Raw genomic sequence first — 12,961 nt, forward strand, 5'->3', positions numbered from 1 at the left:
GAAAAAAGGGAAGACGTAGCAGCACATTTCTCCAGCTTACGGAAGGGTGGGGCAGTTAAAAAAGTAGGAAGTGGGTCAGCAAGTGCTCCCATGCAAAACTCTAAACTTTATTCACTTTTATTTATATATTTAACAATTCTAAAGTATTTATGTCTTGCTCTTGACAAAAGAAAATTGAAAAATATAAAGGAGCAACTTTGCGCTCCTATTCAGGAGAGAAGAGTTTTATATATACACAGCTATCTGGCGCGAGTGTCCTGCTTTACATACAAAGAATAAAATATTAATAAAAAAGTGCTTCATTGATCAAAAAGACTAAGAGCTGCAAGCGTTTATTCACACTGTACATCACAGACACGCCCCCCCCAAACCCGTATCAGAACCTCTTGGCACCTGTCGTTATGAACTGCAGAATATTAGACCTTGTTTTCACCATCTATTTGTACCATTAAAACCACACTGCCACAGTGCGCAACACAATTATGCTTTTCCTTCAAAAATCATCTCTCTATTCACCCACTTTAATGGATAAGTACAGATAAACTCCATTTACTCCATTGCAACTCCCACCTCTATTAAAAAAAGAGTGCTATGCATCTTTGCTGCATACTCCCATAACATTTAATTTTATATTAAAAATCCAAAAGCCAAATTAGAGCCAGACTTTGTATTGCCCGTTCTCCCAGCTGGAAGAAAGGAGAAGTACAAAGAAGCTACGTACATCCCCAAGCTGCCTTAAAGGGTGCAAAGTCTCTTCCTACGCCTCTTGGAAACACTTGATTTTCATTCCCTTGTATGACTGTGTTGTAATCAACACACACACCTTTTCACAGAGAACATGGAAAGAAACAAAAGTTTGCTGACAGGGCTTTCTTCTATCAGGTATTCCAATACACTCGAAAACTTCACTTTAGAAGGCATTGCCCTATCTTGGCAATAGGTTACTTCTAACTTTGCAATCTCTTTTCGGAAGATTGGTTTGCTTATTACACCACTGCTGATGGAGTCTCTCTTCTTCCTCCATGCTGCTATTAATACACAGCCCTCCTTGGTATGGTTGGAGGGCTTTACTGGCAGTGCCACACATTCCCCACAGTTGCTGGCTTGGGTACAGCTGCCCACAGGGAGATCAGTGCTGCCTACAAACTTGTGCCATGAGGAAGACATCTCCAGCTGAGGCAGTTTCAAGTGGTGGCAGCCGTGTGATAAGGGAAACATGTTCAGTAGTCAAATTCTACAGGCTGGGGCAGAGGAAGATAGAGGTACGTCACTACTTGGTGGAGTATTTAGGCAGAAGCTGCTTCAGCTTCCCCTAGCAAATGAATTGCAGAAAAAAATGTATTTTCACACCCACCAACCAAAACCTATAAGTGTTTTTTGTTGGCTGGGTTGGGTTGGGAAGACGATATCAAAATAAAAATAGGAGGACTCAAAACTCTTCATAGTACAGCAGCAGAAAAGTGATTTTAATGTAAGGGGCACATTTTCGTTTTCGATGAGTTGTATCTTTACATACATATTTTTTGGGGGGCAGTTGTTAAAATGCCCTAGTTTGGGGGCCTTGGCAAACCAGTTTTCACTGACTCTCCTGTGCAGAACAAAAACCCAATAAATCAAAGCCACCCCCCATTTGCTTTGGGGTTCTCCTTGTGAGAGGGGGAGCCTGGCCAACAGTATTATTTGACTTTGCATGCAGCCTTCCCAGTGCAGCGAAGCAGCTCTGCCTTCTGTTTAAAAATACAACCCTGAACAGGAATGGTCTGTCCAATCCCCCTTCCCTCTCACTTCCCTCAAACAAGCGTACACTTTCTTTAGCCAAAGTGGTCCAGGCATTGCCTACCTTGAGCCACAAGTCTGCCAACATCAGCAAAGGACTGCCCAACGTGGAGATCTGCAACCCATTCTGCCGCCCCCTCCGCCACGCCTGCCCTTTCGTGCAGCAAGGATAACTAAGCCCACTCTAAGAACAGAGAGGGGGAGAGGGGTTTTTTTTTGAGAAGGCAGCTCCCATTTCTTCTAGCAGCAACAACTTCCCAAACAGCAGGTTGCTGTTGGGAAGCAACAGGAGTGACTGGGGGAAAAGAAAGCATAAGCAGTGACGCTACAAGATATTCACAAGGTCTCTGGACCGATTACCCTTCCTCTCACAGCAAGGTAGAATCATCCGTCTGCAGCACAGTTCCGACAGCAGGGCAACAGAAATGCCAGCGGGGAAGATTCCAGATCCTCTTTTCGTCGTCTTCCAGCAAAATCCACACAAAATTTACATGAGGTGGATGAAAATGACACTGGGAGGAACAGCTGGAAAGGAGGGGTTTCTGCTCCACTAGTACAGGCCCAGCATCCCGTCCCTCTGAACATGTCATCTCTCCTCCCGACTCCAGAGTGCAAGGCTTCTCTCCAGTCCTACCAGCTTCAGTCAGCAGAGAAATGTGCGTATCTGCTTAGCAGGGAGAGGTGGTGCTGTCTCTTCCCAGCTTTCCTTCCACGCTGGAGCCTCAGTTTGAGGTGGCAGCAATAGGTTTGTCCAGTTCGAGGTCAAGGCTGGGGCTACTGGGATGCAAGCTGCTGTAGCAGGATTTGCAGACCCGGCTGGGTTCGAAGAGCTGCTGGCTGGGGACCGGCACCTTCTGGTTACAGCAGCTGGAGCAAAAGACATTCCCACAATTCCTTCAGTCAGGAACAGGAAGAGAAGAAATTACAGTAAATTTGCAACTCAGGAATGCAGTTTCCACAACAGTACATGTCTTAAGTTGGTGCTTGCAGAAAAAGGTTAGGGGGGCAGCCTTTGGGCTAGTTGCCAAAGAGCAGCTTGGGTGGAAGAGGGTTAAGTTATCCCCCCCCCCCCCCCGCAAGCTGCAGTGGTTCAGAGCGCCACGGGATGGTGATGTCTGCTATGATGCCAGCCCAGAAATGGTGACCTGGAGGGGTGAAAAGAGCCTGTAACCGAGCCACAAATTTCTTTTGTGCCTATCTTCAGTGCAATGGAACACTTCAGCTATGTCTCCGTCTGCTCCTGGCTGTTGCTTCCCAAAAAGAAGTTAACTAGAATTGAGCCTTGAAGACTGGCAAACCAGTCAACTCCTCCCCCAAAAAGAAAAAAAGCCTACATAAGCCAGAAGTGAGCCGGCTGCAGCTCAAGGGAACTACAGCAACACTGTCTTTCAGCACAAAGAAAATGTGAGTCCATGGGGACCATGCAAAGCCACGCAGTGAGCAGCCAGAAAAGATGCAGCCCACATACTGAGTGAATGAGGGATGCAGCAGCTGACACATCTGTCAGTTGTCAGTCACAGCAGGGCCATAACAGCACATGCATCTTGGGGCAACTAGAACCCCACAACCCCCCACTTCTTATCTCAAACCTGCTTTCCCCCAAATGCAGCTCTGAGCAGCATAAGTGGACAATGTCCCTGGTTCATAATCTTTGACTTGCAGATATAGGCAAGCATTAGGTAAGAATTGTTTTGCACCTCACTACAGGTGCCTTGATGTTGGCATAAACAAACATAGCAGGTTTAATCTGCTCTTCTCCAGTAGCTTAATAGTGGGAGATAGGAGGCAACTGGCTTTATATAAAGAGTTCGTGCCAGGGTGTGGTTTTTCTTTATGTTAACTGTCGATGTAACAAGCAAAGGGAAACCCCCATTTTTCATCTCACAAACTTTCATATTTCTAGCATGGCAAAGCAACCTCTAGATATCACTCACTCAGGGCTAGACTTGGGCTGGCGATTTGGAAGTCTTCTTATGGACTCCAATAGATACTGCTATCAGAGAGAACAGCAGGAGTGAAAACAACAAGGCAGTGAAGACAGACCACTCTATGAAAAAGCCATTCAAATGCCCTCACAGTGAAGATTCTGAAAGGGTGAGGGTTCACAGTATGACCTAGCTGCCAAAAGAAGACTAAATATTTCCTTTCAAGAGAAACTCCTGGACATTGTGTAAAAGAGAGACTATCTGGAATTTTCTGCCTGGGTATATCTGTTCAAATCTCAAGCAAAGGGATCACTTAGTCCCTAAGCAGGTTCTTATATGCATTTCAGGATTTTTGCCAGACTTCTGGCCCTCAGTGTCAAAGTCATGTTCCTTCTCAGGGACTCTACTCCAACTGGCTAGCAGAGGAGACCCTAATGCTCACGCTGCCTTGTCCCTCACTCAGTGCTCATTAGCCCACGATTAAGGCTTTTTTCACTCTTTTGCTATTTCAGAAGTGCTTGGTAATGTTCTCTCCGTGTACTGCTCAAGAACTCCCCAACAGCTGCCAGCTCTCTGTAATGCCAAATTCAATGGAAAAAGGCCAAAATAATGTGTTGGTTTCTATATACCAGTGGTGGCAGGTGTGGAGGGGTAGAGCTGCCCTCCTGATACTGGTGTCACTGCAGCTTACCTGGATGGGGCCAGGGCAGGGTGGACACATTGCCTTTGCTGCAGCTCTAGCAGGTAAGCTGCAGCGATACAGGGGGTCTCCACTCCACCAAACCGGATGGTACCACTCAATACACAGAAATTTCCTGCTCTTATAATTGAAATACTCATCGCAGATAAGCCACTTGCATGTTAGCTGAAGTTGCAGTATGCAGTATGAAACAAAAAGGCTTTTTAGTATAATGTGAAAAGAGGCCCACAGACCTCAATATCCAACTGGGCTGCTACCATTTGTCTTTGGTGTAACGATTTATGGGCAAGAGGAGTGCAGGGGAGGGAGTCAAAGGTTAGTTTGAAGAGGTTATCGGAGAAATGCAAGCAGACAACAGAGGCTGTTCCAAATGCTCACCAAGTCTGATCAACACGGTCAGGGTCCCTGCAAGGAGGGGAGAAAAAGCTCAGAGGGGAGACTAAATCAGAGGATTTGTGGTTTTCCCCCCAGAAATGGCAAGCTGAGACCACTGTCTTTTCCTGCTAGCCCGAGAGAAGGTAATATACAGCTATGTTTTAAACAAAAAATGTTAGTTTGCTCTGAGAAATGAAGTTAAATGGCCCCTGGGAGCCCAACAAATAGCCCAGCAATGGAAGAGGCTGTCCCTGGTGCATCTCTGCATGGTATCTTTCTTCTGACCCACCTTCCTCCAATCAGTAGGCATGGCAAGAACAGTGACACGTGCAGAAACACAGTGCATGGCCTCCACTGAGAAACATCATTTCTTATTGTAGGAAATAAACTGGTTTGGGTTTTTTGGTGGTGGTAGTGATGGTGGTTGGGGTTTTTTTTTTTGGTGGTGGTGGGAACATATGAGGCACATACCTCTGATTTAAATATAAAATAAAGAGTGCCACAGAAATCAGACTGGGAAACACAATTTAACTATTGAGGAAATGGGCATGGCACACACTGTCTCAAGATGGATCGAATCTCAAAATCGGCTCCTACTTGGTCTTTGGAAGCCTTCTCAGCTAAGAAGACTTGACACAGCTAGAAGATGAAGCAATAGAATGGGACATTTCCAACATTCTCCAAAGCTCCTGTTCTAACAGACTTCAGCACAAAGCATAGGACCTCTGTGTATGAGAAGAGAACAACAACTACCAGACTTTTAGAAGACATCTGAAGGCAGCCCTGTTTAGGGAAGCTTTTAATGTTTGATGTATCACAGTATTTTAATATTCTTTTGGAAGCCGCCCAGAGTGGCTAGGGAAACCCAGCCAGATGGGTGGGGTATAAATAATAAATTATTATTATTATTATTATTATTATTTGCTCAAAGCAGAGAATGCAGTGTAAAAGGAAGAGGACAGGCCAGGTGCTAAACTGGCAGAGTAAGCCCAGGAATATTTTTCTAAAAGAAAGCGGTGGGCATGGAGCCTATTGGTGCTGCTGCTTGACTGGAAACAAAACAAGTTAGTGAGAAAGTTTGAGACAAGCAAACCCAGTAAAAAAGGCTGGGATGCTTCATTGGTAAGGGAGGCCTTGTTGGCAGAGCTATACCCGACTGCCACCTGGCTGGTGCTGACCCATGACAGGGCCTTCTCAGTGGTGGTTCCCCAGTTGCAGAATTGCCCTCTTGGGTGAGACGTGCCTGTCTTCCTCATTACTGACTTTAACTTTCCCCTGAAATACATTCCTGGTTACCCAAGGCATTTGATGGATAAAAGATGCTGGCCATGGCAATCTTGAAATTAGGCTTTAGTGACAGCTTTTAAATGTTTTACATATAATTATTTTATATGTGTTTTTTAAAAAAATATTTTAAATTGCATTGCTTTAATGGTTTAATATTTGCAACTTTGGGCATTTTTGGGAGGAACGGAAGGATACAAGACTGTAGGTGTAAAGCAAAAGGGTTCAGTCCCTCTTCTCAAATCACCATCTGGGGACCATGTTTCCACAGGATTCTATGAAGTGTGTATTGGTGGGAAGTTTAGGGTTCATACTTGAGCCCCAGTTCAAAGCCACCGGGAAATCTGACCTCCTAACAACTCTCTGCCCCCTTAAGAAATTACAGTTCCTATGATTATCTGGGAGAAGCCAGGAGTCTTTAAAGTGGTATACTAGTACTTTAACTGTAAGGTGTGAATGTGGGCTGCATGACAAACTTTGTAACACTCTTACAGCTTGTCAAAAGCTAAGCCCTTCTGACGCTGGTCATGGTGGACTCAGCAAGAAGAATGCTATGCAGTGGGTGTCTACCCTTGCTATAACACTGCCGTGTGTGGCTCTATGGTCTGACATGGGAGAGTGATCTTATCAAGGAAAAATAAAAGGCAAAGTGCCCAGAAGCTAAAAGAAAGAGGAGCCCCTCCAGGACATGGCAGCAGAATAGCATACCTGCACCCCACACTATCCATCCTACATGCATTACCTGCAGTGGTGCTTCCTGCTGACAAGCCAGAATGCACTGTCGCAGCCGTAACAGTGTGCAGCCAGGTGATCGGGAAGCCATCGTGTCACCTGGGAACAGAGATGTAAAGAGAGAGTGAACTTTAAATACAAGCAACACAGTTTAGAAACTAAGGAAGGAAGGAAGGAAGGAAGGAATTGTTTCTTCATCTTTGGCCAAATAACAGAAGAATCTTCTAACCGAGCATCTCAAATACCAAGTTTTCATAACCAGCGCTAAGGCCCCCAACTTTCTCTCACACTTACATAGCTAAATAAGCCAAGCACACTGACACACCACGTGTTAGTCAAGGAAAATGCTTTCATCATTTCCCAGTGCAGGTCCAAAGGCAGAAAACTGACAGCTATGGGGCTTCTTTGGCACAGGTACAGATTTTTTAAGTATTAGAGACAACAGGGACAAGAGGGAAGAGGTTTCAAGAGACCAATGTCAGAACCAAAGGGATACAGAATAGAGCCAGGTGATTAGTAGCAGGTGCCGATATAAGGAAAAGGGAGAGGAAGGCCACGGAGATGGATTTTGCCTGTACCTCTGTGTCCTGTTTATCCACCTGCTCCCAGCTGGCTTCAGAGAAAATCTCTGTACTGCAGCGAGACAAACAGTTCTGATCCAGATTGCTTTCCGAGTCAGGGATTGAAGTCTGTTGGCAAACAAACACAGCTGAACAGAACCTACTCCCAACCCCTCAGAACATGGATTAGGCAGCTGAGAAGAGGGAATCCTTCTGAACCTCCTGCTCAGAGATCAGATTATGGGATAGGGTGGAGAGGTGGCTTCTACCAAATTCCTCTAAAGTTCTGCAAAACAGAAAACCCAAACTCATTGCTAAAATTCAAATGTTGCCATGAGCATATCTGATAGCAATATACTTTCACGGCTCATATATTTTGGCAATGATTGGGGTGCTGATGTTATCTCTAGATGGTAGATACTTGAAGGTGTGTGAGATGTGGAGCAGAAGACAGAGTTCTGTGGCATAAATACGGTGCTGCAAAAGCTCCAACAGTAAACAATGGAATCCCTGAACAGACTCAGTCGCTTTCCAATTCATTTGAAAAACTGTACGCCATGCAGAGCACCATTTAATACAACCATGCAGAAAATACTATTTAAGCCCTACAGCAGTGGTTGTGGGGCATGGGGAACGGAATGGGGCTTCACTAGAGCAACTGTGGGAGTACAAGCAATTTGGGAGAGGCAACAGTGGAGTGATGGAGTGGCAGCAGTGGCCAGAAGACATCCCCTTTGGGTAAAAATGGGAAGAAAATGAGAGGAGGTCAGGGGTACTTAGTTTCTCTTTCAGGCTTTGTCAGCTGGGAGGAAGAAGCTAGAATAAACTCTTCGGACACCCCACTTGTGCCAGCACCGCAGATGCTGCTGCTCCATGGCAGCATCCTCCTGTCAGCCAAATCCCTTGGCCAGTTTCAGACAGTTTTAAGGCTGTGCAAACAAAACACTGGTTATTTTTAAAATACCAGTTTTCCAGTTACTGTGCAGTTCTACTCAACACACAGCAGAAGTCCATGGGACAAGCCTTTCTCCTTAGGACACGGAAGGGGAAGCTTTTTGAGCCCAAGGACCACATTTCCTTCCAGGGGCCGCGGGCCAGTGATGAGCAGGACTAGAAGCAAAAGTGGCCAATGGATGTGAATTTTACTTCTGCACAGTAGGATAAACTTTATAAACACTCTCACACTCTTCTATTCTCCATCCATTCCAGTCAGATAAATACACTCAAGGAGGGTGCAAAATAGGGCAGGTGAATGAGGCTCCCCAATCCTACCTTAGGATTGTTCTATATATTGGGGTAGAAATGAAGTCTCAACTGAGGTTTTAATGTCGTCCCATAATTAATTTTATAATGAATGATTTTAGAGTGTTGTTTGTGCTGTACTTTTGTACTGTTTTATTGTTGTTAGCCGCCCTGAGCCCGGCTTCAGCTGGGGAGGGCGGGATATAAATAAAATTTATTATTATTATTATTATCCAAAACCTTTAAGACGACAACTACATCACTTGGGAGGACCAATCCAGAGCCAAGCACAAGCCCAACAGCCTACCTTCCAAATATCCACCCACTCTTTCTATTCACCCCCCCCCTATTCATTTGGGTAAAGGTAAAGGTAAAGGGACTCCTGACCTTTAGGTCCAGTCAGACAACTCTGGGGTTGCGGCACTCATCTCACTTTACTGGCCAAGGGAGCCGGCGTACAGATTCCAGGTCATGTGGCCAACATGATTAAGCCGCTTCTAGTGAAGCCAGAGTGGTGCACGGAAATGCGGTTTACCTTCCCACCAGAGTGGTACCTATTTATCCACTTGCACTGGGTGCTTTCGAACTGCTAGGTGGGCAGGAGCAGGGACCGAGCAACGGGAGCTCACCCCGTCGCGGGGATTTGAACTACCGACCTTCTGATCAGCAAGCCCTAGGTGCCGTGGTTTAACCCACAGCGCCACCCGAGTCCTCTCGACTCATTAGGTTACTTACTGGCAATTTTGCTCTCTCTCATCCAGGCTGCACTGGAAAGAATGGGACACATGTGGCTGGCTGGCTACTAACCACCTTTTCAGTGTTGCTCATTCCCCTTTGAATAGACCTCACAATGACAGATCTCACGTTGATGAGCAGAACACAGCAGGGATTTGGATCAAGGACTGCCAGCTGGTGATCCATCCCACTGCATGCCACATCATGATCGACCCTGTTTTCATGCTTCATGTTATGCATGCATTTTTTAAAATTCTGGAGCAGCCCCAAGCATCCATAAACATCTGCACTCATAAACACGTGACACAAAGAACTTCCCCTTAAAACCACCAACAGGTTAAAAAATGATGCAACAGGGGTGCCTCTTTTGAGGGAGGACTCTTGGCCACTCAAAAGAAAATGCAGAAACTAGTGGACTGGAATGTCGAGACCTTTCAACAGGCCTGAATGGTGCATAGGCATTTCAATGAACTTGGACAGGACATGGAATAAATTAGTCTCTGCTGCAGCAGTGCTTTGGCGTCTTTTGCTAATAACTATAAAGAAGTCCTGATACAACATCAACAAGTCTTTATACAATGTTTATACAAGGCAGTGTCCCTCCTCAACCAAATAAAGCATGTATGGCTTTGCCATTTTTACTGGCACTAAAACACACACACACACACACACACACACACACACACACACTTTCCAAAGCATGAGCAGCTTTGCAAATTAGCCATTCATCTAGCTGCCTGTAATGAATCAGAATCACCTCCAGGGGGACTAAGTGAGAAAGAATTTGTGAATCAGGAAAGGCTGGTTCCCTACACCCCCAGCCTCTGGCTATCAATGTGCCATATATTTCTGTGGGAAAGAGGGCATATGTATCCAGGTAGCCTTTTTTTTTTTTTTTTGTGGAGTCACTTCCAAGGATCCATTTTCCTTGCACAGAACCACAGGCACAAAGGTCGCTTAACTTACCACTTCATCCCCATAATCCCCGTTGAAACGCAGCGAGCTGTTCAGGTACTGGCTCTCTAGACGGCTCCTCAGCTCCTGCACCTGCTTTTTTAAAGTCTCCACTTCCTGCTGGTGCCCACTTTCAATCTGGCGGAGGCGCTGCTGAATGACATCGGAATAGATTGGCATCCCATCGTCATCCAGGTGACTCCGGGCAGGCTGGTCCGGGCTGTTTGCTGTCTGCTGCCGGCCTGGAATAGCATGAACCCACTTGTGGTGCAAATTCCTCAGATGCAGCGGGGCAGAACTACAGCTAGCTGCAGAGACCTGTCGGCTGAGGGAAGCCTTTACCCTGCCTTCCTCCCCGTTCACACAGTGTCCGTTTGGTGCAGGGTATTTCTGGGTAACACTGAACCCTGCCGGGCTCTCTGCCACCTTGTTCTCAGGCTCCAGCTCTCCATTGCACACAATCTCTTTATAGTCAGCTAAAGGCAAGGCACAAGGTGAAGGCATTGGGTCATGTAAGCTGCTGCTCTTAGTAGTCCTGTTTAGGTTCGCTGCCAGTTTGTGTAGCTCTATGGAGTCCTCGTTCTCAGGCTGACTTTCGACAGTGCGGGAAAGTTCGCCAGCACTGTTGTCCATGGGATGGAGCCAATGGCAAGAGACATTCTGGATCAGCTCCGTCTTTGCCCCATTCTCTGTTAAAGTTTCCGTAGAGCTCTCCATGTTTGATGTTCCCATCTCATGCAGGACAGGAAATGGTAGGCTGGGCTGGGGAGTGCCCTGAGGGATTTTGACCTCTACAGGTAGCCTACTAACACTGTCCTCCTCTGCTCTTTGAATGTTACTATTTACAGCATTGCCCAAAAAGCCGGGCCGTAGTTCCTTCACCTGAGATGGTTTCTGGACATCGTAATGGAGCTCATCTTGCCCCTGAAGCTCAAAAGCACCCTGTAAATCCATCTGTGGGCTGGAAACTGGATTGTCTAATAAAGTTGCTGTATCCAGTTCAGTCTTCCCACCCATGTTATCAGTAGAGCTGTCCAGGTTCTCAGTCCTGCTTTCCTTATCAAGAGCGGTGTCCTCTCCCCCTTCTTTACTTGCCATTTCTGGAACACCCCTCACACACTCCTCCAAGCTCACTTCCTCCTTGGTAGCCTCTTGCAAAATGTTCTCCATCTGCCCCTCTGCTACAGCCACTGAAAGCTCTGCTCCAACCAGAGTCCTGCCTTGTTTGCCCACACATTCTCCGTCAAAGGGGTCGTCCTCCGGGTTCCCAAGGCTGCTCAGCTCCAGGGACCGGCGGTGCTCCTGCCACTTCTCGTTGAGGCTGGGGTCGCTACTACGCCGGTTGGTTGTCGGTACGCTGCTGTCACCAGCCATTGTCAGATTGTCAAATGACCTTGTCTTTGGCAGCCTTGAGAGGAAAGAAAGAAAAACGCTGAGAATTGTTTCTAATTACAGGTTAGAAATCAGCTGTTAACAGCCAATCACGCCTGCAGATAATCTTCTTTCGCATGATGCTATACTCTCTCAACAACTCCTGAAAACTGCCATTTGTTAATCACGTGGACAGCAATAGAGGCAACTCCCTCACCTGTCAAACATCTACTTACATTACATCATCTGAACTCTGAGCTCACCTGCCCAGAGGCTGATCTTCAGGGCTGGAACCTGGGACTGGGTAAGGGGCACAGGTGTCATCCGCAGGGGTTGAAGGGGAAGAACATGGCAAGTAAACGGCACTCCACAGCATGAGGTTTCGCACGTGGCACACAGGATACAGCACCTGAGAGAGAGAGAGAGAGAGGACGAACAGACTACTAAGAAGGCTGTAATCCTTTTATTAAGGTTTGAGATTGACTGACCTTGCATTTTAATTTGCAGTCGCAGGTTAATCTTGAATATATTCAAGAGCAGCCATTTGAATCTTGCCCCTTCCAGACACATTGGAATGGCCTCTGTTTGCCCACCCCATCAATTGATACAGCCCCTCCCGCCAGCTCATTGCTCATACTCTCAACCACCACAGTGCCACTAATTTACAAAGTGGACAAACTATTTCAAAAGAGGGTGAATCATTGCAATGACTGGGAAAGCAAGCAAACGCCCCAAACCAAGAATGTTATATTAAAATGGCAACTTATTTTAAAACAACCTGATGAGTAGTGTAGTGCATCCACAAATTGTATTATTATATATACTGCACTTATGCCGTTCTGTGTCTCAGAAGACCTCAGAGTGATTTACATGCATTTTCCCAGGTGATTTAACTATCTTATTTTCAGCCATACTTTTAGAATACTGTAATAACGTGCCCTTCAGCACACATTCTCTCTCAAGCAATGTACCCCCAATAACACAAAACCTACCCCGTTCCGTACAGTTGGGTGACATTTGCTGTGGCTGCATGTAATGCCAGACCTTTACCAGCGTTACAAGGATGTGTGGGAGTGTGCACATGAAGCCTTAAGAGTTTTCTGACATTATTAAGAGCTGCAAAACTGATTAACTGAAGATCACTGAATGTTTGTAGTCAAAAGAGTGGGTTTCAAGAAGCACATTTGGGGTCTATAGGGAAATTATGGTACATTATATGCCTAACAGTCCTTTTGCTCTGAATCTAAAATAGCTGAATAGCAGTACAGTATGTCCATATGTTGGCTAATTGCTGCTTTCAAGTCACA

General features: G+C 46.0%; 1 protein-coding gene across 41 annotated transcripts in view; it reads right to left on the bottom strand.

The window, feature by feature from the left end:
* Positions 1-86: 86 nt before the first annotated feature.
* MTMR3 (myotubularin related protein 3) overlaps positions 87-12,961 on the bottom strand; it is a 54,944-nt gene continuing 42,069 nt past the window's right edge. For 11 of the 41 annotated variants that reach the window (XM_083417553.1, XM_083417551.1, XM_083417554.1 and 8 more), the window contains 6 exons: positions 11,918-12,063; positions 10,296-11,691; positions 7,371-7,481; positions 6,803-6,891; positions 4,780-4,806; positions 87-2,670 (listed from right to left, as the gene is read on the bottom strand). In XM_083417553.1, the coding sequence (XP_083273679.1) occupies positions 2,499-2,670; positions 4,780-4,806; positions 6,803-6,891; positions 7,371-7,481; positions 10,296-11,691; positions 11,918-12,063 (1,941 nt within the window). In that variant the 3' untranslated portion in view covers positions 87-2,498. Of the gene's footprint in view, positions 2,671-4,779; positions 4,807-5,706; positions 6,020-6,060; positions 6,892-7,370; positions 7,482-10,295; positions 11,692-11,917; positions 12,064-12,961 lie in introns of those variants that run through there. The other 30 variants (XM_083417568.1, XM_083417577.1, XM_083417576.1 and 27 more) reach the window with 8 other exon arrangements.

This window comes from Podarcis tiliguerta (genome assembly GCF_965153285.1).
Source record: "Podarcis tiliguerta genome assembly, chromosome: 16".
In the NCBI taxonomy this organism is placed as follows: Eukaryota; Metazoa; Chordata; class Lepidosauria; order Squamata; family Lacertidae; genus Podarcis; species Podarcis tiliguerta.